The sequence below is a fragment of the Paramormyrops kingsleyae genome, chromosome 12 (genome assembly GCF_048594095.1).
Source record: "Paramormyrops kingsleyae isolate MSU_618 chromosome 12, PKINGS_0.4, whole genome shotgun sequence".
NCBI classification, from domain to species: domain Eukaryota; kingdom Metazoa; phylum Chordata; class Actinopteri; order Osteoglossiformes; family Mormyridae; genus Paramormyrops; species Paramormyrops kingsleyae.
In genome coordinates, this window is record NC_132808.1 from 28,010,442 (window position 1) to 28,033,440 (window position 22,999).

Consider the following 22,999-nt stretch of genomic DNA (forward strand, 5'->3'; position numbering starts at 1 on the left):
TGTGCTGCCTGTATACGTGCTGTCTGCGTGCTCCCTGTCTGTGTGCTGCCTGTCTGCGTGCTCCCTGTCTGTGTGCTGCCTGTATACATGCTGTCTGTGTGCTCCCTGTCTGTGTGCTGTGTGCGTGCTCCCTGTCTGTGTGCTGCTTGTATACTTGCTGTCTGTGTGCTCCCTGTCTGTGTGCTGTCTGCGTGCTCCCTGTCTGTGTGCTGCCTGTATACGTGCTGTCTGTGTGCTGTCTATGTGCTCCCTGTCTGTGTGCTCCCTGTCTGTGTGCTCCCTGTATACGTGCTGTCTGTGTGCTCCCTGTCTGTGTGCTCCCTGTCTGTGTGCTCCCTGTATACGTGCTGTCTGCGTGCTCCCTGTCTGTGTGCTCCCTGTCTGTGTGCTGTCTGTGTGCTCCCTGTCTGTGTGCTGTCTGTATACGTGCTGTCTGCGTGCTCCCTGTCTGCGTGCTGCCTGTCTGCATGCTGTCTGGCATGTGCCCGGTACTTCCTGAGGTTCATTATCTGATTATATTGTTTATTTTTCTAAAACCATTTTATAGGTGACAAGTCCTGTGCTTCTATTCACCAAAAGAATATCTTATTCTAATATTTTCTACCATTCTTTCTAACTTTATTTATTTTTGTTAATTTGTAGTTAAAAATAAACTCATTTTCACTTATTGGGTGGATAGGATCATGCCTCACACCTCCTGGGGTTTAAATCTCTGTCTGTCTGACCTGAAACAGACGGGCATCGTATCTAGGGTTTGCATAAGCTTTCTGGCTTGTGCCTCTTCCGATATGCTGTAGGTTCACTGGATTTTATGGAAAAACTGGCGATTTTTTAAATAGTTGGTTTATTGATTTTTGTTGTTTCGTTACATCGTACAACGTTAAAACTGTAAATAATTCTTTTTGGAAAATATCTATTGCCGTCTATTAGCTTATGAAAACAAAGGTGAGCATCTGTCGTCACCTAGTGTCCGAATGAGAAAATGCATCTTCGGAACCAATGTACAAATGTGCTGTTTCTAGACGGCGACAGTTTTTTGCAGCACATATTGTATGCGTACCTTGAACTTTGCAAGTTGATATTGAGCTAGCAGCTCGGTCTTTATACCGCATATATTTTTGATGATGCTGAAGTTGTGCAGCTCTCGCTGCGCCGTGCATGCCTCGGCCCTGCATCGGTGGACGTGCAGCAGCTCAAAGGCCTCCTTATTTACACGCTGCGGAGATGCAAGGCGTATCTGTCACCCCGGGGGCATCAGCTCCTTAATGAGAAAAAGCCCGAAATCGGAGCCCGATGGCTGGGAGTGTCATCGCCGTGTAACTTACTCAGCCTCCAGGGAGAATGTCAGAATAGGGTGTGCTTCGGGTTTCTGGGGAGACACAGCCACCGCGGGTAAAGACGGACACTTGACGTGACCTGAGCGGACACTGCTTACTCACACTCCATTTACCAGCTTTAGTAAACTTTCCTTTCACTTGCACATTAACGCCTGAATATACGCACAAGTGCAAATGTGATGACATTGCGAAGAGTGCCGTATGTCGATCGCTTAACACCTATGTGTTATGGTGATGCATTCTAACTTATTTGTACTAAAAACTTACTTAAATTTATTTATTTGCTTTATTATCATATTTATCAGCTTTTTATGAATCTTTTTAAAACTCAGAATACTTTATATTCAGGTTTACACTGGTCAGTGTTCTGCTGTAGTGTTAAATGTGGGAGAACAAGCGTTTTGCTTGCTTAACATTTTCCAAGTGTTGAGTGAGTTTGATCCATCTGTATCACACATTGCAAGTCGTTCCATCCATTAATCAATATATTCGTCTTCCAGTCGCTTAGTACAGGGTTTTGGAAGCTGAAGCCTCTTTTACGCAGCATAGGGGGCAAATAAGAGAAGACCCTGGATGGGGTGCCAGTCCTTTACTGGTAGTACCTGAAGGAAATTGGGGAAAAGGCTTTCCACTGTGTTCATTCTCTGTTAAATTTTCTGTTACATTATTAGGTTGCCTAGCGTAGCCAGGTTTGATGTGAGTGTTCATGTTTATCAAAATTTACCGCATAGTGCAGGAGTTGCTGTAGCACCTGTAGATGCCCTCTGACTTGACGCGCAGCTTTTGGTGTGAAAGTTTCACACTGAGTGGTTCCCGTCGCAGTTCCACAGCTGATACACGGAGGGAACCTGGACTTCTTGGTGTTTGATTACCTCTCAGAGATCACCATGTCGCTTCTTACAGCTACCAAAGCAAAGGACCCCGTAAGTCAGACACATTCCATGACTGTCCTTGTTAAATTCTACTTTTTACAGGTCTTCATTATTTTGTAGTGGTTTTAACAGATAGTCCAATCTATTTTGATTTTCAAAGATTTACACCTGTTTTGCAACTTTGTAGCAATGAAAAATGTTTTGTCCCCGCGATATTAAGAGTAATTAATACAAAATGCAAAATGTCTATGACTGATTATGAGAATAATATAAATTAAATGAACAATAAAGTTCCCCCCCTCCCTGCGTTGCACATGAAAATGTTCTTATCATTCTGTTTAGAGTATTATACTTGATTTAAAATGGGAAGACAATTCAGCAGAGATAATCAATGTTTAGGGTGGTTTTTCATAAAGGATACGAAAGTCACATCTGACAGATGTCGCTGCTTGAAGGCTTGTATTTACTGTGGTGTCTGTATTTTCTCCTGCAGAACCTGGGGTTTGTCCCTGACTTTGTGCAAGTTTTATCTCCATTCATCAAGGAGCTTCATAAAAGAGGTAACTGCACTCAGAAGAGACTGGAGAAAATTTTGCAATATTCCATTAAATGGTTCATTTACCTCTGAAACCCTTCCTCCTTTACTATCGAAGGCAGAGAAATTTCCTTTAAATCATCTGGCTTTGTTTTTCCATTAGTCATCACTAACTTAGAAAGATGCTATTTAAATTTCTGAAGAGGGTGACTGCATGAGTGCCTGTTCAAAAGTGATGAAGTGTGCCTCGTCGCTGCAGGCATGCGCGTGGTCAGCAATGCAGGGGGGGTGAACCCGCTGGCCTGTGGAAGGGCCTTACAGGAGACTGTTCGGAAAGCTGGCCTGGACATGAAGGTTGCCGTGGTAACTGGGGATGACCTCATGGCCCAGGCAAGGTTAAAGGCTCATTAGCCAGAAGTGACAGATTAACTCGTTTGTTTGTAAATAACCCATGGCCGTGCTCATTTGGGGTGCTTGTGCTTAGTCCTGTCATTTAATTTTTTTCCAGAAAGACTTACTGACAGAAGTCAGGATGGCGGACAGCGGAACCACTCAACGTCTCCCTAAAGGCACCCACAGTATGAATGCATACCTGGGGTAAATATTTCCTGGGTCTCGACCAGGGAATGGCATATTACACTGATTTAATTTGATATATTTCTGACAGTTACTTCAAGGATCTCTCGGGGAAGCTTGTTTCATTGCCTTCATCAGCCGCTGTTTGCGATACTGACATTTGATAAACTAATTTGATTTGATTATTGTTCACGTTTCACCCTGCGAGTCCTAAACCTTCTTAATGACCATTTCATTGGTACGGTCTGGTGGTGCAGTGGTTAGCGCTGTCGCCTCACACCTCTGGGACCCGGGTTCGAGTCTCCACCAGCGTTCTCTGTGTGGCGTTCTCCCCATGTCAGCGTGGGGTATCCTCCGGGTACTCCAATTTCCCCCCAAAAACATGCTGTAGTTAATTGGAGTTATCAAATTGCCCATAGATGTACATGTGTGAGTGTGCCCTGCGATGGGTTGGCTCCCCATCCTGGGTTGTTCCCAGCCTTGTGTCCGTAACTTCTGGGATAGGCTCCGGACCCCCCACAACCCAGAATTTGAGAAGCGGTAAGATGGATGGATGTATCACTGTTCTTATTCTCTAACACCATGTTTGGTTTGTTGTTTTTCAACATCCTTTTTAACATGGGAATTCACAGTGTCACCTTCTGATTGGCCTGAGTGACGCTGTGTGACCGTCACCTGGGTCAATCAGACTTGTCCTGGCCGTGCCCCTCCCTCGCAGACCCTACTGAATGCCTGTCTTGCTTTTGCAGCGCGCAGCCCATCCGGAGATGCCTGGACCTGGGGGCGGAGATAGTCGTCACGGGCCGCTGCGTGGACAGTGCTGTGGTCCTCGGGCCCCTCCTGCACACGGTACAGTCTGGGGTTAGCGTTCCGCTTAAGGTCAGACTCGGCAAACCTTTTGTTTTTGCAGCAGTCCAGCGCTCTAGGGGTCAATGGGTCCTGTAGCCAGATTTCAACCCCCATAGCTGATCGGCCTCTTCTGATACCACGGCGAGTTTGTGTGACAGAGCCTCTCCTCTTTTTCCCGGCAGTTTGGATGGGAGCAGTCAAACTACGATCTGCTGGCGGCCGGGAGGTAAGCTGAGGTGACTCCGTAACCATGGCAATGCCCGTTTGATGGGGTTTACCCGCCACGCCCCTTTGAGGAGGCCCCTCTGATCTACGCATTTCCCTCTCAGCCTTGCAGGGCACCTGGTGGAGTGCGGTGCCCAGAGTACGGGGGGCATTTTCACGGACTGGCACACGGTGCCTGACTGGTGAGCCCCCTTCCCTACCCTTCCCCTTCCCCCGCTTCAGTCAGCAGGAGATGTTCCGTTGGTCTGATGTACACGACCAGTCAAACGTTTTTGCACGTCACAGGTTTTTACCACTTCTCCATTTTTCATAAACTGCTGATTCTGTATTCTCGTTAAGCCCTAATTGGTGTCTCCCCAGGGATAACATGGGCTTCCCGGTGGCGGAGTGCCGTGCCGATGGTACCTTCGTGCTGTCCAAGCCCCCGCGCACCGGCGGGCTCGTCTCCTTCGGCACGGTCACGGAGCAGCTGCTGTATGAGATCGGCGACCCCACGCGCTACCTGCTGCCAGACGTCACCTGTGACTTCTCACGTGTCACCATCACCGAGATCCCAGGTCCCCCCACCCCCCCTAAGTCACCCCCAGCGATTCTGATCTGCCTGTCGACGATTTTGTGTTTTCGTTAACTTGTGATTGGTCATGGGTACTGCAGGAATCCGTAAAGAATGTGTGAGCAAAACTGTGGCTAAGAAGATAAACAAGACCCCTTACAGGAAGACAGGGCTGTATGCCCCCTTTGGTCACTTTTAGATATACTCACACAGTGAGGTTTGCTGGGGAAGATCTACTGTCTTTCTCTTGGATGACTGTAGGTGGTGCTCATGGCCACCCGGCTGGTAGCATTGCAGGTTAAGGACCTTAGGCCCAGTGATAGTCATTTCTTGGGCTCAGGGCCCTAACATGTGACAGGGCTGTCCCGGAATGGCCTGAAAACCCATCCTGAGCGTAAACTCGAGGGTCCTTCAGATCAGCTCTCCCTGACCTGGTCTCAGTGACCTTAGCTGTCAATGACCTGCATGTGATTTCAGTCAGCGCATGTTGACCGCTGTGTTTATGTTGCCAGTCCAGAGCGGCAATTAGTAGCAATTCGTCTAGGGAATAAGAGGGGAATCGACTTTCTGGGGTGGTTCAGTCTGTTCAGCACAGCATAGTTCATATTTACACCGCCAGGCTCTGACATTGTTATTTCCACAGTGGTGACTGTCAGTAACTATTTTATTTACCGTTGGCATGGCACTCCGCCATTGTTGTAACACCCAATCAACTTTTATCGCCACGTTTAACCCAAAGCCACAGCCGTGTTTGGCTGTTCGGTTGCGTGATAAGTGATCTTTGTCTTGTCAGCATTAACAGAGCAAAGAAGTGAAAGCAAATCTTTAAATGTTCTCAGCACTGAATTTGAAACCGAAGCTTTCTCCAGTGTCACCGGAGTTGTCATTTGAAGTGTGGAGGGATCCTGATGACGCAATTGTCGTCGCAGCAATTCTGCGTCGCATTGTTGACCTTTTTCTGTGTGTTTCGCAAGGTGTGGATGGCGGGGCTGTCAGGGTCGAGGGTGCAAAAGGAACACCCCCATCCAGTGATTACAAGGTGACCCCCCCCCCCCCCCACGACAGGAAGTACTCAAGCACTTCAGTATAGGTGCAGACACACCTCACCCGTGCCTCCCTCCCCAGGTGTGCGCCACTTACATGGATGGGTTCCGGGCTACAGCTGTTTGTCCCGTTGGGGGCCCCCGAGCTGCGGAGAAAGCCAGAAGGACCGCGGAGAGCATCATTAAAAGGTCAGCCCGTCTGCTCACTCGTGATGTTTAATATGTATGCGGGATGGAAACAGTACAGCAAAGCTGTGGCATGTCAGTTGCTAAAATGAGTGTTACGTTGACCGTGTTGATACTTCATGATTGATTTTTCCTGTTGTAATTCATCAGGTTTTACTGACTTGTTCAGTGTTAGTCTCCAGTGTTAATCTCTGGTGTTAATCTCCGGTGTTAGCTCAGCTGTAGACTCCCCTCTCGCTTTGTGTGCTCAGGACACGGACCATGTTCAGGCAGCTCGGCTTCGCAGACTACACCTCTGTCAACATGCAGGTACTTGGTACCGAGGACACCTATGGCCCTCACGCCACCAACTGGAAGGTATGTTCTGCTGGCATATCACCACACATCCATCATCCAGCTGTGGGCAGCCTTTCAGTTAAGGTTCCAGGGAAGCAAGGGAGGAAAATGCAAATATTACTTGAGGTGAAAACTGGTGAATTAGCTACTAAATCCAAGGTACAGAACTCATTGTTGACTTATTCAGGATTTCTGCTAATTTTTGAACCCATAGAAGACGTCACAAGCAGAAAGTACTAATTTGCTGTAATTTCCAGGCTATTAAGTGCACCTAAATATAAACCACACCCACTTATTTTGAACATAAATACGCCACACGTCTATAAGCCGCAGGTGCCTACATTGAAACAAATTAACTTTACGCAGGCTTTAACGAAAGACAGTGCCTGTAACACGGCTTGTAACAAAACTGTAGCCTACCAAGAAAGTCATTGGTCATTGTCTTCCTCCTCCTGCGCACTGAAACCACTGAAGTCATCTCTTTCGGTGTCAGAGTTGAACAGCCTCAGAATTGCTTCATCCGATGTTTTGTCAGGATCGTTTTCATTGTCGCTCTCGTCATTTTCATCTGGAGGCCAATTCCCCGCTGAAACTTGAAAGCTGCATCATATGCATTTCTCTGTCTTTGCCATGATCAGGGCGTGTACATGACAAAATGACTACCTTAATCAGAATGATTCAGTGGGAGCACGCTCGATTTAATGTAAAGAGTTTCATTGGTTCACCTTAACCTCTTCAGCAATTTCATTGGTCTAATGTTACGGGACTCCGTTTTTTGGCGACATGAAGCTTGTGAAACCGGGAAAAATCTGGGAAAAATCCATAAATTAGCCACTTCATTGTTTAAGCCACGAGGGAAAAAAGTAGTGGCTTATAGTCCGGAAATTACGGTAATAAAAAGTCATTTTAAAAAGGCATGAAATTTTACGGTGTTTATTTTGCTTTTACTAAATAAGATTTAGGTAGAGCAACGTGTAAGTGTGTGTTTGCCATAAACGGCGGTATGAGCACCGCTTTTAGTCGCTGTGTTCCGTGCCCTGATCCGCCTGCTGGTATTCTCAGTTCTCCAGTTTGAATGTCATCTTCTATCCTATTTCAGTCAGATTGATTTAAATTATCACAATTTGGATTGAAGTGCCGTGATCTCTGTAAAAGGCGTCTGGCACGTTTTTTTTGTTTTGCTGCCCCTGTCTTCTGTCCAGCAGGGACCTCGGGAGGTTGTTCTGTGGATGGCCGTCCAGCATCAGCAGAAAAAGGCCCTAGAGCTGTTCTCCAGAGAAGTGGCTCCGGCGGGAACGGGAATGGGTAGGGAACCCGACTCTGTGAATCCTGAAAAGGGGAGGAGTCAAAATGGGGTCAGTGAATCGTGGATTGTTCCGATGTTTTCACTCGGAACATCGAGGTTATGACTGACTGTGGTCACGGCCTGTGAAGTCCTTCAGGCTGAGCGCCGTGTGACCTGAGCATCCTCTCCAGGCCACAAAAATAACGATGTAACATCAATAACCTTAATTAGCGTGTGTGCAATGGCAGCGGTAAAGCAGAAGGGGGCTGATTAGCTGAATGCAGGCGTTAAATCTGTCTTATTCTTTTTGGAAAATAAAAGTTGGATCTGCTAACCGAATTAAAAACGTCAGAGGCAGAATTTGGCCCCTGAGCTAGTACTGCTGTAGGAACTCTGCTTTAGGCCATCAGAAAAGAGAACATGTTTAAAAGATTGGTTCTTCTAAAAGAGTAAAGTAAAGAATTTCATTGGGACGAGTCCCTCTATGTTGACGGGGAGCCTTCGATGGTGGTCCCATAATACGTAAGCTTTCTTTAGTGCTGGAACACTGAGTTTTCTTCCTGATCCATCCGTTATGCTCATTTCTGGGTCCGGTAACCCGGCAAAGTGCAAAGGCGGTCCTTAACTGTCACAGATCATGGTTCCAGGCAACTTTTGATTAATTAGACCAGTGCGGCCAAAGATTGTTTGCAGCTGAATGTCCTTTGTAAGCTATTCTGGTGTGTTTTTAATTACTAGTATCTTACAATAGCCCAACCGCTGTTGGGTACAGTTTTATATTTTATTGGCGTCTTTGGCAACGTGCCTTTAAATTAGGGATTTTTATTATAAGGGGTAGAGACTGTTTTGGGTTGAACGTCAGAAAGAGGCCCTGTCTGCTTTGAAGGGTTTCGCCTGGATGATTCATATTCCTGGTCTCCGCTGGGTCAGTTCTTAGTAAGTAGTCTTTGCAGTTTTTGGGCTGAGTGGAGTGAATCACATCCTCATTTGCCGGAATTCTGCTACGCTGGACGTGTTTTGCCGGAATGCAACGGGTGTTTGGGTATGACACCAATGGTTTTCATTCTGGAAAATCTCCCCACAGCCCCTGGACTCACGGCGATAGTGGGGGGGCGGCCCAGAGTGTAAGTTCAACAGCTGTTACCGGCGCGCGGCTTTGTGCCTTAAAATTCAACAGCAGAAGTTCTGTTCAGAATGTGCTGATGCCCCTCTCCACTGCTTCAGCTCCCCAGTTCTGAGACCGTTCTTCATCCTCCACCCCAAGTCAGCGTTAAAGGTAACCAGTCTGTGATGTCAGCTGCCTGGGGGCTGTTTCGTTTTTTTGCACCCAAGCCAGTTTGTCGTCGTCTGCCTTCTGTTCCAGGTAGATATTTACCTGGATGGGGAATATGTGGGAGAGATGAAGCACGATGATGTTTCCCAGCAAGAAGTGTGTGATTCCCCTCCTGACACGGAGGAGACCGGGGACACACTCAGAGGTACGGCTTGGAGGTCAGAGGTCGGGTCGCAAACCTGCATTCACTTATTAGAGAAATCAGATTTGTCCTCCTACCATATAGAAGATTGGCTTAAATTATACATTCCCACAATGCCTCAGTGGAAAAAAAAATGAAAAAATGAGAATCTAACAACAAAACGACAGGTTGGTCATATTCCAGGGGACGCCTTCACTAGCTGTAATGCACCAGGTGGAGGAAGTGACATAGCATATTGGGAAAAATGAGAGTAACTGAGCTTACAGTCGATCTTGGGATAGACTGTCAGTCATTGGCTGTTTATGAATCCTCCTATAGCCAATCACTGCTGTGGGTGCATTCCCTCAAACGACATAGTGGCTTCTGAGACACTGATGCTCAAACTCTCATGCCATGAAATTTTTTCCGTCACAGGATGTCTATGGTATACCCGGACGTTACATTTACCAGCCTTCCTTCTATAATAAATAAGAAAATTACCAGGTATGCATAGAACAAGCAGGTATTGAAGATGGATGGATGGATGGATGGGGTGACATGGTGGTGCAGTGGTTAGCACTGTTGCCTTGCACCTCTAGGACCTGGGTTCGAGTTTCCGCCTGGGTTACATGTGTGTGCAGTTTGCATGTTCTCCCTGTGTCGTTCCTCCGGTTTCCCCGCCCAGTCCAAAGACATGCTGAGGCTATTTGTAGTTACTAAATTGCCCATACAGTAGGTGTGCATGTGTGAGTGAATGGTGTGTGAGTGAATGGTGTGTGAGTGTGCCCTGCGATGGGCTGGCCCTGCCTCGTGCCCAGTAGGATAAGTGGGTTGGACAATGGATGGATGGATTTCTAGATATTGTGATTATTTTGATAACAGGACACATGGCACTGGAATTTTGAAAGAACACATCCTTGATTTTTGCTTTTGTTGGACACTTTCACCTCAGACATTTACAGACCTGCTAGGTCCAACACACCTTCTGAGATATGGTTCTTCTCCCACAAGCATTCAAAACAAGCAAAACAAGTTCATTGTTTTTATGCAGCATGATTCTCAGCAGCTAATTTGATTTAACTTTAACTTTAATAGAAGAAGAGTGTTTTCTAGCTGTTTCACTTGATCTTAGCACTGTGTTAGTGGGTCTAGTCAGGATAGGAATCTTCGTCCTTCGTCGTACGTGAAGTTTGGTGGCACATTAAGCCAGCTGCCATCTTGAGATTTGAGCTAAATGCAGATGTTTTATGTGTCAGCAGCAGAGTGGATATACTGTAATTAAGCACTAAGACAGCATGGCTTTTTGGTGTTCATTTAGTGTGTACCCACACTAGACGATTCTTACTGCTCCCAAGCACGTTTGATCCCCAAAGTCCAGTTCGCTTGACTAGTGTGATCGTTACGTAGCGTGTCCTGGCCCACTGGAAGTGGTGGGATGGGGTCCAGTTCAACTGGACTTGGGCACGTACGCATAGTGTGATCACTGCGTAGTTGCACGGTGACGATGAAATCGTGCTCCCGCCCCGGATCGTTAGGCGTAATGTGAGCGCAGACCTGCGGGTGGAGTGAGGTGGGGGGGGGGGGGTGCAGTCGTGCTCGGGCACGGTACAGGGCAGCCATGCCAAGGGTGAGGCACCCTTAATACAGGGCGTGGGGACACTGTCAGGCTGGGACAGAGCAAGGAGTCAGATGCTTTTCCTGAGACTAAAAGCCAAGTTGGCATACCCAAGACACAAAGAAATACTACAGAAGATGCAACCAAAGCACACGAGCACTAAGTACCTCCCTCACGCTGGCCCTGCTGGCTGTTTCACCACAAGAATGTAACTTATCCAATCAGTGCCAGCTTGAATTCATTAACAAGGGCTTCCGTCGGCTGAGGGTTGATGGTCGCTCGCCATGGCAACACAAACTCGCTCGGCTCTCGCAATGAAAGCCTCTTTTATCCGCATCATTTGAAACGGCGGTGCTTAATTAAGTTTACATAGCGCAGAGCTCAGCTGTACAAGCTCGACTAAATCCTGTAAGTGAGGAAGCAGTCATGGAACAATCGGGATGTTGTGTTTGTAAGTGGTCTCCCACCTGGAAACTCCTAACGTTCAGTTGGCATTCCAGTGAAATTTATGAAGTTGATTTAACCAGTGGAAAGTGTACACCATAGCTAATATACACTTATTCTTCATTATTGCAAATGTGTAAAAGTTGGGGGTAAATGCTTGATCAGTCTGAAATTTAGCATATAGCATGTAACGTGTATTTTTCATGGTTTTGCATTGTCAGGGCATCCCCTGCTCTGCTTTGCTTAGGCTTACGTACCTCGTGTAGCCTTCGTGTAACGTAAGCCGAATAAAACACAGGAATCTCAAACAAGACTGTCTTTGTTCAGGATTGTGTCTCTAGAACAGGCACAGCTGAAAATAAACAGGTTTGAGCAAAGCACATGAAAGCTAATGGGGCTCCACTCAACAGGAAGTCAGTCCCTCAACCATTTCCTGCTACTTACTGGGAGGGGGGACATCTACCAGGGAATTTATCAGAAGAGCACCTTAATGACGATTAGGGGTCATGAGAAAATCTGCAAGCGAGAGTCGGAGACAGACGCCAACAACACAAACGGCTGGAGTCTCTCCATTTTACGAGTTTCCCTGAAACCCAGTCCTGTCCAGTCCTTCCAGCAGTGACATCACCACAAAACCAATTTTGTGGAAATGGAAATCAGAAGAGTGTTGCGAGGACCTCAGGATGCTATGAATGAATGCAGCAGGCTGGTATTAACAGAGCTCTCTGCCCCGATGTTAGACTTGCCAAGTGGACTGCACAGTTATAGAGTGGAGGAGCTGGCTTATACCCGGAGTGGAGACAAGGGCGACACGGCCAATATCGGTGAGTCTACCAGACCCTTAGTGACTGAGTTACTTTCAGGGGCCATGATTTTGCTGCGTTTGGCCCCTGATTTTGCCAGGTGGGACTTCCAGGCTGCTGCCCCTGATTTTGCCAGAGCCCTAAGCTATACCCTAGGATAAGCCTCTGTATTAGTTCACCCCTGATTGTCACCCCTGAGTGTAAATGCCCCCAGGTGTCATAGCGCGACACCCCCTCTACTATCCCGTAAGAGTGTGTCTCTGCGTGTAAATGACCCCAGGTGTCATAGCGCGACACCCCCTCTACTATCCCGTAAGAGTGTGTCTCTGCGTGTAAATGCCCCCAGGTGTCATAGCGCGACACCCCCTCTACTATCCCGTAAGAGTGTGTCTCTGCGTGTAAATGCCCCCAGGTGTCATAGCGCGACACCCCCTCTACTATCCCGTAAGAGTGTGTCTCTGCGTGTAAATGCCCCCAGGTGACATAGCGCGACACCCCCTCTACTATCCCGTAAGAGTGTGTCTCTGCGTGTAAATGCCCCCAGGTGACATAGCGCGACACCCCCTCTACTATCCCGTAAGAGTGTGTCTCTGCGTGTAAATGCCCCCAGGTGTCATAGCGCGACACCCCCTCTACTATCCCGTAAGAGTGTGTCTCTGCGTGTAAATGCCCCCAGGTGTCATAGCGCGACACCCCCTCTACTATCCCGTAAGAGTGTGTCTCTGCGTGTAAATGCCCCCAGGTGTCATAGCGCGACACCCCCTCTACTGTCCCGTAAGAGTGTGTCTCTGCGTGTAAATGCCCCCAGGTGTCATAGCGCGACACCCCCTCTACTATCCCGTAAGAGTGTGTCTCTGCGTGTAAATGCCCCCAGGTGTCATAGCGCGACACCCCCTCTACTATCCCGTAAGAGTGTGTCTCTGCGTGTAAATGCCCCCAGGTGTCATAGCGCGACACCCCCTCTACTATCCCGTAAGAGTGTGTCTCTGCGTGTAAATGCCCCCAGGTGTCATAGCGCGACACCCCCTCTACTATCCCGTAAGAGTGTGTCTCTGCGTGTAAATGCCCCCAGGTGTCATAGCGCGACACCCCCTCTACTATCCTTACCTGAAGAAGTTCCTGACGGCTGGTGTCGTCGAGCAGTACTTCCGGCACCTCATCAACCAGGATGGCGGCGCCCCCCCAGTCGTGCGGTAGGCAGTGGGTCGCTTATCGGGGGGGGGGGGGTGGTGAGCGCTCTGTCTCCAGAGAGGGTGGGGCATAGTGACGGAGAATCTCCTGGTTCTTTCCCATTTCTGCTTGAATTTTTAATTGGTTACCATGACAGTTCCTGACATTGGAAATTCTATTTTAGCCAGTGAGATTCAAAACATATTTGTCATTAATTTCAGTCGGGAATTTGAGCTACTTAAAATTCCAGTTTCTTATACCAGGAATTCAGTTTTAACGAGCTGAAATGCCAGTTATGGATATCAGAAATTAAATTTTAGCTAGTTCAAAATCCAATTTCTGATATCATGTATACAGTTGTAACTACTTGTAATTCCTGATATCAGAAACTGGAATTTTAACTAGTAAATTCTACCTCCCATTGAAATGAAGGAGAAAAACATTTTGAATCTCACTGGTTAAAACAGTGGCTAATTTCCAGTGTCAGCAATTGGCATGACAGATGGTTAGAGGTGAAATTGTGCCTGTACTAGTACTTGCGCAAATGGCATGTAAAGCATCATTTCCTAAAGGACACTCGGTAAGATGTTAATCGCAGAGGTGGATAGTTCAGGTCCAGAAAACAAAAATCCAGACCGATTTTTTTTTCTCCAACCAACCAGCTGAGTACTCTGTGGCTGTGACTATTCATGCTCAACTAGCTCTACACCATGAGGAAATACCCTCCAGGAATGAATTAAAGCCAAAACGACTTACCATACGTTCTTGTTCGGCAAACGGCACATTACAAACACACGGCTGTGGAGGACTCGACTTGGCGTAAGTGCAGCTAGGCTGAGCTTCCACTGTAAGACCAGTAAGAGCTGTAAGCAGTACTGGAGCAGGAGCTACACAACAGAAACCCAAACTCCTGAATTCCTCCACTAACTTACCGCACATAAACAGACCTGGAAAACCAGCTACTAACAGACACCGACCAGAGGCAGGTCCCAAGCGATGCTGACTGCTATTGTAGCTGCCCAGCTGGCCGACCTAATGCCTTCCCAATGAGCACGTTCCACCAGGACCAGCAGGGCTGAAGCGATTGGCTGCAGACACAGTGCTGACTTCCACGCCCACGCAGATTACTGGGCTGCTGCCCTCTGTGCCCGCGGGGCTGCTGCCCTCTGTGCCCGCGGGGCTGCTGCCCTCTGTGCCCGCGGGGCTGCTGCCCTCGGTGCCCGCGCAGACGCGGGGCTGCTGCCCTCCGTTCCTCCGCAGACGCGGGGCTGCTGCCCTCGGTGCCCCCGCAGACGCGGGGCTGCTGCCCTCGGTGCCCGCGCAGACGCGGGGCTGCTGCACTCCGTTCCTCCGCAGACGCGGGGCTGCTGCACTCGGTGCCCCCGCAGACGCGGGGCTGCTGCCCTCGGTGCCCCCGCAGACGCGGGGCTGCTGCCCTCGGTGCCCCCGCAGACGCGGGGCTGCTGCCCTCGGTGCCCCCGCAGACGCGGGGCTGCTGCCCTCGGTGCCCGCGCAGACGCGGGGCTGCTGCCCTCCGTTCCTCCGCAGACGCGGGGCTGCTGCCCTCGGTGCCCCCGCAGACGCGGGGCTGCTGCCCTCGGTGCCCGCGCAGACGCGGGGCTGCTGCACTCCGTTCCTCCGCAGACGCGGGGCTGCTGCACTCGGTGCCCCCGCAGACGCGGGGCTGCTGCCCTCGGTGCCCCCGCAGACGCGGGGCTGCTGCCCTCGGTGCCCCCGCAGACGCGGGGCTGCTGCCCTCGGTGCCCGCGCAGACGCGGGGCTGCTGCCCTCGGTGCCCCCGCAGACGCGGGGCTGCTGCCCTCGGTGCCCCCGCAGACGCGGGGCTGCTGCCCTCGGTGCCCCCGCAGACGTGGGGCTGCTGCCCTCCGTTCCTCCGCAGACGCGGGGCTGCTGCCCTCGGTGCCCGCGCAGACGCGGGGCTGCTGCCCTCGGTGCCCCCGCAGACGCGGGGCTGCTGCCCTCCGTTCCCCCGCAGACGCGGGGCTGCTGCCCTCGGTGCCCGCGCAGACGCGGGGCTGCTGCCCTCGGTGCCCCCGCAGACGTGGGGCTGCTGCCCTCCGTTCCTCCGCAGACGCGGGGCTGCTGCCCTCGGTGCCCGCGCAGACGCGGGGCTGCTGCCCTCGGTGCCCGCGCAGACGCGGGGCTGCTGCCCTCGGTGCCCGCGCAGACGTGGGGCTGCTGCCCTCCGTTCCTCCGCAGACGCGGGGCTGCTGCCCTCGGTGCCCGCGCAGACGCGGGGCCAGTCGCTCACATTTCACCACACCTATTGCCACGCTCCTGCTTTGCTGGAGCCTCAGCGGAACCTGTGTTCATGGGGACTCCTGCCCAAAGATGATGCCGCACTAACAAGCACTTTTTTCCCCTGGAACCATCTTTGATCAGAGCGACGTGAAACTGGCTGAACGTAGGCATTTCACACATCATCCAGACAGTTTTCTGGAACAAGTTATGGAACAAATAAGCCTGCAAATGACATGAAGCTTTAGAATTATAAAGAGTCTTTTGGTGGATGATTTGGTTGTAAACAACAGAAATACTGAAGCATGCAGCATCAGAATGGTATGTTAGTAATTTACTTGTTTTTAATGGGAATTAAAATAAATACCAGATTGGTCACTTCCCCCAGCTACTGCAACACCAGAACACATGTCTGATGTATGGAATGCTTTAGGGTTGATCACACAAAGGTTTGTTGTTGCTCCATGATGGGGCATTTTTTACCCCCCAGGTACGAACTGCCTGGGATCCATGGCCTGAACTTTCTCCTGCGGAGCTCTTTGGGTGGGGGAGGGGTGGCCTCCCTCCGCAGTGACCCTCAGGTGAGACTCACCGGGTGGCCCCTTAGCGCCCCCTACAGGTTTACAAGCCAGGCAGACCCGGATCAGATGAAAGGGCTCCCTGTTTCTTGACTGAACTGACTGTGTAAATATCTTACTGAAGTGACACACCCCCTTCCGGGCCCCTAGTAAAATATCCGAGGATATCAGCTCACATGGAGCACTAACAGGTTACAGCACAATGCTGGAAACGATGGGGATCTGGACCGTAACCCGGTTGACCATAAGCCAGTTGACGTAAGTTGGTTGACCATAAGCCAATTGACCGTAAGCTGGTTGACCGTAAGTCGGTTGACCGTAAGCCAATTGACCATAAGCCGGTTGACCGTAAGCCGGTGGACCGTAATCCAGTTGACCGTAATCCAGTTGACCGTAAGTCGGTTGACCGTAAGTCGGTTGACCATGTCGGTTGACCGTAAGCCGGATGACCGTAAGTTGGTTGACCATAAGTCGGTTGACCATAACCCCTTCCTCCCCCCCCCCCCCCGTGTCTTACAGGGCAAAGCCTATGGTCAGATGCTGCTGGATTATGAAATTAAGGGACTGCCGGACCTGAAGTCTCTTGTGGATTGACCGGAACCGCTTGCAGACGAGTGACAAGGTGCTGACGTGTCTCCACGGTGCATTGCATTCCGGGCGGCGTCCAGCTGTCACACACAACCCCGGCTGCTGTTAGCGGGAATCTAGCTGCGCACGTCACTCTTCACGGAGGCCGCATGTGACCCACGGACAGGAGAAGTCGTGCTGCCATATAACTGAATTTACATTAAGTTTATGTAGCTGATTTCTGCACATACATTGCGACTAATTTAACAGTTTTCATTATCAGATGCCCTTTTATAAATGCAATAAAATTACAAAAGTATCGCATTACATTTTTTGGATCCATCTTGTTCCATGCATTTTGCGTAATTCCTTTCCAGCCGCTGGGGGAAACGTTTGCCGTCTTTCTTCTGCTTTACCTGCACGGGATCGACTTGCCCTGACCTTGACCGTTGACCTTAAAGGCCCAGGAGTGACATTTCTCCATCATGTTCGTCTGGGAATTGTAATTTTAGAGCCTTGCAAACTAAGGGGCAGCTTTCTCTGCTTTTATATGATTGTTTTCCTTTCAATGAAGCTAAAATTTTGCGAGAAACCTGAGAAGACCCTGAAGGCGTCTTTTTAAAAGATTATTTTCGTCACATGTTGTGTACCGGGCTTGGACCTCTGTTTATCTTAGAAAAGTAAAAGGCGTTGAAAAAACAAAAAGCGATATTTTCACTGCTAGTCTGGACAATGCACATTTCTGTTTGCCTGTGTAGCCATTAGCATCGAACTGTTGACGTCTAGGCTGTGCTCAAGGATTATATGTAAAGGGAGGTGGGTGAAAACTCGCTACAGACTGGACAAGTCAAACAGGGCAGTGGCGCAGAAGGATGTGAGAATTATTGCTGTGTAAAATCTTTGTGTAGTAAATACAACTAAGTGTATTTCTAACTGGCCGAAACAGAGAATCTAATGGCTCAATAAGGTTTTTCTAAATAAAAAATATGCAATGACTGTTCAGTGGCTTCGTCTCTTAGATACACACACAGCTCATTGCTATTATATTTATGTGGGCGAAGGACTGAGTGTGTGGATTGTGGCGCTGGGATTGAGAATTGTGAGTCTGATGTCCACAACAGTTGAAGGATGAAGTCTGTCTGATGTAGCCCCTGTTGATCAGCCATATTGCGGCTGTTCTCATCACTTTCGGCGCGATTCGGTGGAGGAGGAAGCGAGCTGCTTTCTACCAGCGTGACCGAGGTCAAGGAACGATGTCAGTGGGCTTGGAATCGCAAATCCCAGTCTGTCCTCTCCATCACCTCCCCGGCATTAAAAATCTGCCGCAGCATTCTTGGAGGGAAGACGTCGCCACCTTGCTGTAAAAGCGCAGACAAAGGGCTTTTCCCTGGGAGCCGCTCACGGGGGTTTATTGAGTCCTATTTCCAGCGCCTGCTTTCCGCAAACATTACCATAAAGCCTTGAAGTGCTGCGTCCGCCTCCTGTCAGGCTCTGCGAATGCCATTTACACAGGAAGTAAACGAGCAAAAGGCTGGAGTACCGCTGAACGTGAGGAGGTGCGGCAGCGCCGCTGGGGGCCTGAGGGAGGCAGAAGGCGGCCGCATTCACCCTCAGAGCGAAACCAAAGTGCTGAACTTATTGCTAGATCACCGGAACACTGTGAAGAGAAAAATTCTTCAACGGAAGTCTAGTGATGTTAGATTCTAAATCAGAGTTTTGCTTGTTGTTGGAATCAACTTTAAAAAGCAGGAATACTTGTAATTTTGGTGTTAGCGTCTGAAAAAAACTATGGGCAGTTTGAGGTTTGGCTTTTCGGGTAGTGGTCTGCAAAACACCATGTGGTCTGTGACACCATGGAAGCAAAAAAAAAAACCACTATTAGAATTATTTTAGGAAACACCCGCAGGCATGGGAATGGGATCTTGTCTGTCTATGTGACGCGTAAAGGTGAAGATCATACAGCAACGTTGTCTTCTGAACAAAGAGGAGCTGCAGGTCATCAGTCATCTTGGTGACGGCTTCCAGCGTGTGGGGCCTTGCACAGGTCAGGGGGGAACCCCCCCCGGGCTGCCAGAGAGCAGTAACCCCATGCTGGGGGCCATTGTTCCCCGGACTGGGCTGGCCTCCCCCTGTCATCACCCGTGCTCTATTCACATGTACCAAGGAGGATGACAGAGAAATATGGGATCGGTTTCACTAATCTGCTAATCCCCTTCTCCTCCACACACACTGAAGCTTTTAGATGATGACAGCTGAGTTGCAAGTTAACGACGACTTAATGACACAGCATGAAAAGCAGCCAGTGTTTACACTCCATACACCAAATACATCAAGGTGTATTTTTCTTTAAATCTCATAAACCAGTTTCGACTGGTTCCATTATGGATTCCAGGTTTAAATGGAAATGTTTCTTTTCCTCGTTTGTACATCCATTCGAATAGTATCTTATCTGTTGAGTTTTATGTATCTCTCATAATGTAAACGCACTTATTGTTTTAGAGATGTCCATCTACGCTGCAGGATTTTTTGTTTGCCTGTTTGTACAAAGTTGTGAAACAAATTTGTACTTCCTGGGTTTCCGTTCAATTTTTCCTGCCAGGTCCCTTATAATGGGCACGTTGCCTGCAGAGAGTTAATTATTTCCATATTGAAAAGGGGCTTCTCTCCTCTGAAACCGCCTTTAATGAGACCCAACCGACTTGACCTTTCAGTTCATGTCTGCGGCGCGTTTTCAGCCTTAAAAAATCCACTTCACAAATGCTGCGCTATTAACAACAATCAGTTATGCCCACTAAGGCTTATTGATTGATGTAGGTTACGTTAAATGGAATTACTTAAAAATGCATCATGATACAGGGCTGCCAACTCTCACGCATCTGGCATGACACTCAGGCAAGAAATCTTACGATAAATCTCTATTTCTCCATTATAAACCCAAAATGTGTTACTAAAATTAGCGTTGAGTTGGATTGCAAACCTTACAGACTATTTACAAGGTAATTAAACTGTTACATACATGTACATGCGTGTGCAGGTGTGTGCAGACTGTCTCGAAACGAAAATCTGTCCAGCCAGCTGACCGAAGTTTGCCACCCCCACGATACTGAGAACTGCTACACAGAATTGCAATGTGAGGCAACATATAAACATTTACGTACAAAGTTGATTTTTCATGCTTAATATTTGTCTATTATAGTAAAGGAGATTATTTGTAAACGAAAAAAGAATAAAAATGTGTGCTTAGGACTTACGCATCTTAGGACTTAAGCCTTAAGGCAATTATAAAAGCTCTTAATCGCGGCTAGGAGGTTTACCCCGTCGTCCTTCTAAAGAAATAGATGCAGCCAATGGGCTTTCAGGAAACCCTGTGATGTAATCGCGTCCCCTCCGCGCGGACGCCGGAATAAAAGCTTTCAATTAAGTACAACTCGCTTTTATCTGACTCCCAACATGTTAGATCCGCTGACATTTCTACTTGAGAAGGTACTTCTGTTTGCCAGATTGAGTGCTTTTCATAGCATTTCGTCCGGCGATGACGCGCGTACCGCCAGCCGCTGCGAAGGATCTAAGCTCCGCAGAGGGGATCTGCTGGAGGTGCCCCGCACGCTTTTTATCCACTTTGGCATCTACCTTGGGGACAACAAAGTTGCGCATTTAATGCCCGATATTATGCCGCTGATCACAAACGACAAGAGTCAGATCCAGAAGACCGTCACGAATAAGCGGTTACTCTTAGGGGTGCTGGCTAAGAATGCCACCATACGGGTTGACACAGTGGAGGACTTTGCTTATGGCTCGCCTGTTTTATTAAACGCCATGGACGATGCGCTCAAGACGCCGCCGCTGCCTAACGAAGAGGTTGCGCGGCGGGCAGAGAAGCTGGTGGGGGCCATAGCTTACAGTCTGCTGTGGAGCAACTGCGAACATTTCGCTACTTACTGCAGATATGGCGCAGCCTCCAGCTTCCAGACCGAGAAGGTATTACCGGGCTTTACCGCGTTAATGGGTATTTTACAGTCCGAATGTCTAATCTCTGAACATTTCCGAAAGATGAAAATAATTTATCTTAAGTTCTTTTTTTTATTAAGGTAAACTGTATATGCCTATAATTCAAAATGTTACATACATTAATTACATTATCTTATATACTGGAACGGTAAAGACGAATTGTTCACTAGACGGTTTAATTAGGTTTTAAACGCTTCTTAAACCCGATGTCCTCTTTTTTTATTCTTCATCTTAGGAAATTCTGAAAAGATCAAGTCTGATCACTGGGACTTTGGAGTAAATGTGTTTCTCTGCCGTGAGCTCTTTGTCTAAATTAATCACACTGGCACCCTCGGGGAGGGGGGGGGGCGTATTTGATTCATTTTTATAGATTTCTCTAATGGGTTCTTTGTGGGCGTGTTTATCATTACAAGTCTGATATTCGTGCTTTGTTTTAAATACATGAAAGATCTCTACTTTGCCCCCAAACCAGAAACCCTGTATCATAATTATGGGGGTGTCCCAGACCACCAGCAGGAAACATGTCTTTTGACCGCATTAAATCCCCAACAATCGAATCGTTCTCCTTCAAGCATAATGAGTATGGAAGTTATAGCACCATGGCTTAAGTTTAGACAAAGAAGTTCTTCTGGGAAATGTTTACCTGAACTTATGAGGCACCATTTGCTTCATATTGTTTGGATTGTGCCAAACAAGTGTATTCAGCTAATGTATCCAGGTTTGGTAATTGTGCTCCTTAATTTTTTTTTAGCATAATAAGAATATGCTACACAATACATATACAGCATGCTTCTGCAGGGCCAGAATCTTCAAACGCACTTACCAAACCTGGTAGTTATCTGATCGCGGCATGTTTGAGCAGGGGAACCTGCAGACTGTTGTGTTCTGCCACCCCAGGACCGGAACTTGGGATTCCAAACATAGTGTATCTCTTTCTTTGTGCCGTCCGTGGTACTGATGCTGCGCCTCGATTTCCTTTTGCAATGTGATATTTGTTACGAATTGAGTTGTGTATTATATTCTGTTATATTTGTAATATGAATGCTCATAGTTGATTTCCTGGTGCACATGCATGTCTGACAGAGATCCACGTTCGGCGTGCGTGAGGGCACGCTGATGTAGTCATTCCCTGTTTGATTATGATTATGAAATAATTACCTACAATGATCTAAAAAGTTTTTAAACATATTATTGAATAGCAATATATATTCATATAAGGCCATTCAAACCTGAGAACAAATATTGCATTTGCTGTTTTTCTAATCCTGCCATTCGCCTACAGTTCTGTGAAAGTCTGAAGTCTGTAATACGGGACCAAAGAAGCATCTTCCTGTCCGCTCTCGTCGGAGTGATGTCCATTATCTACCTGGGCATTGCTCCTTCCACAACGTTACCCACAATCCTCGTGCCATTCCTCCTTTGGATGGCAGGCTGATGGACAGCAGTCACATGGCAGAATCACTTTTGCCATGAAAATGTATATGTGTAACATAAAGGCTGGCTTGCGAGTTTAGTATATGCTTCAAGCTTTCATGAATGTTTTATACACATTTAAGCTTACTATGTAAGTCCAAATGGTCTGGCTGTTACCAATGTTAATCTGAAATAATCATTTATCGGAAATAAATTAGGTACTGCACATAAGACATCTGTATCTTCTCTGTTACACTCCAAGAGTATTGACATAGAAATTAATCATTTTTATACAATTGTGACAATTTGTGTTTACAATAGATTTTTGTAGCACAACTGTTTCAATGTGTAATGTATCTATATCTATATGTCTTCTTAAATTTTAATTATCGAAGACTTTGAATTAAATATTTACTGGGGAAAAAACTATAGCTTGTACTGATGTATGCTCGCTTCTATGCTACACAATAATTCAGCACTGCAACAGTCATAGTTTATTATTTGACTTTTAAAAATCATTTGTTTTAAATGTCAACCACAGATACATTTCAAAATTACTTGTGTCTGGCTTCATTCCCCCTCGGCAACATCACAGTATCACATAGAAAATAAGACTAAAGAAAACAACATTTGCATTTCTATATACAAAATTATCCTGTAGCTTAGGGGTAATAAATAAGGAGATTTTGGAATCACAATCCTTCAGAAACCTATAACCCTGCATGCCAGACTGTCAGCAAAAGTTTCCTGTAAGACTGAAAATACCCCAGGACTAATGCTGCTTTAAATATACAACTTTAAGTATATCCTTCTCTCCATATTACAAGGCGAGTGTAAGACATCCATTCTGTAACTGCCCAATTGTCTTTAATGAGGTTAATCGGCATGCAG

The 22,999-nt window shown here is 47.8% G+C and overlaps 2 protein-coding genes across 4 annotated transcripts; both read left to right on the top strand.

Annotated features, from left to right (window-relative positions):
* The first annotated feature begins 1,019 nt into the window (after positions 1 to 1,019).
* On the top strand, positions 1,020 to 17,683 carry lratb.1 (lecithin retinol acyltransferase b, tandem duplicate 1). 3 transcript variants are annotated; one of them, XM_023791607.2, is made up of 21 exons: positions 1,020 to 1,392; positions 2,160 to 2,260; positions 2,703 to 2,769; positions 3,004 to 3,134; positions 3,253 to 3,341; positions 4,070 to 4,169; positions 4,352 to 4,395; positions 4,499 to 4,576; positions 4,755 to 4,951; positions 5,922 to 5,986; positions 6,073 to 6,179; positions 6,428 to 6,533; positions 7,715 to 7,817; positions 8,882 to 8,921; positions 9,022 to 9,073; positions 9,161 to 9,275; positions 12,051 to 12,134; positions 13,186 to 13,306; positions 16,033 to 16,123; positions 16,640 to 16,742; positions 17,065 to 17,683. In XM_023791607.2, exons 1-20 carry the CDS (start codon positions 1,122 to 1,124, stop codon positions 16,712 to 16,714), a joined length of 2,037 nt encoding a protein of 678 aa, XP_023647375.2. In that variant the 5' UTR covers positions 1,020 to 1,121; the 3' UTR covers positions 16,715 to 16,742; positions 17,065 to 17,683. The 3 variants fall into 3 exon arrangements, with proteins under 3 accessions (XP_023647375.2, XP_072553955.1, XP_023647384.2); XM_023791616.2 differs by having other exon boundaries at positions 1,021 to 1,392; positions 7,718 to 7,817; positions 16,640 to 17,683; XM_072697854.1 differs by lacking the exons at positions 13,186 to 13,306; positions 16,033 to 16,123; positions 16,640 to 16,742; positions 17,065 to 17,683 and adding an exon at positions 12,328 to 12,577.
* Positions 17,684 to 20,033: 2,350 nt separating this feature from the next.
* On the top strand, positions 20,034 to 22,537 carry LOC111833401 (lecithin retinol acyltransferase). The gene is made up of 2 exons (XM_023791627.2): positions 20,034 to 20,665; positions 21,978 to 22,537. The coding sequence occupies exons 1-2, from the start codon at positions 20,138 to 20,140 to the stop codon at positions 22,128 to 22,130; spliced, it is 681 nt and encodes a 226-aa protein (XP_023647395.1). The 5' UTR covers positions 20,034 to 20,137; the 3' UTR covers positions 22,131 to 22,537.
* The last annotated feature ends 462 nt before the right edge of the window (positions 22,538 to 22,999 follow it).

Excerpts from the sequence above, each read along its gene's own strand:
- lratb.1 (XM_023791607.2), top strand. The coding sequence starts at position 1,122 with ATGATGCTGAAGTTGTGCAGCTCTCGCTGCGCCGTGCATGCCTCGGCC. Across the intron at positions 4,577-4,754 it reads TGGCACACGGTGCCTGACTG|GGATAACATGGGCTTCCCGG; the intron begins GTGAGCCCCCTT and ends GTGTCTCCCCAG. Across the intron at positions 5,987-6,072 it reads CCCCATCCAGTGATTACAAG|GTGTGCGCCACTTACATGGA; the intron begins GTGACCCCCCCC and ends CTCCCTCCCCAG.
- LOC111833401 (XM_023791627.2), top strand. The coding sequence starts at position 20,138 with ATGTTAGATCCGCTGACATTTCTACTTGAGAAGGTACTTCTGTTTGCC. Across the intron at positions 20,666-21,977 it reads CCAGCTTCCAGACCGAGAAG|TTCTGTGAAAGTCTGAAGTC; the intron begins GTATTACCGGGC and ends ATTCGCCTACAG.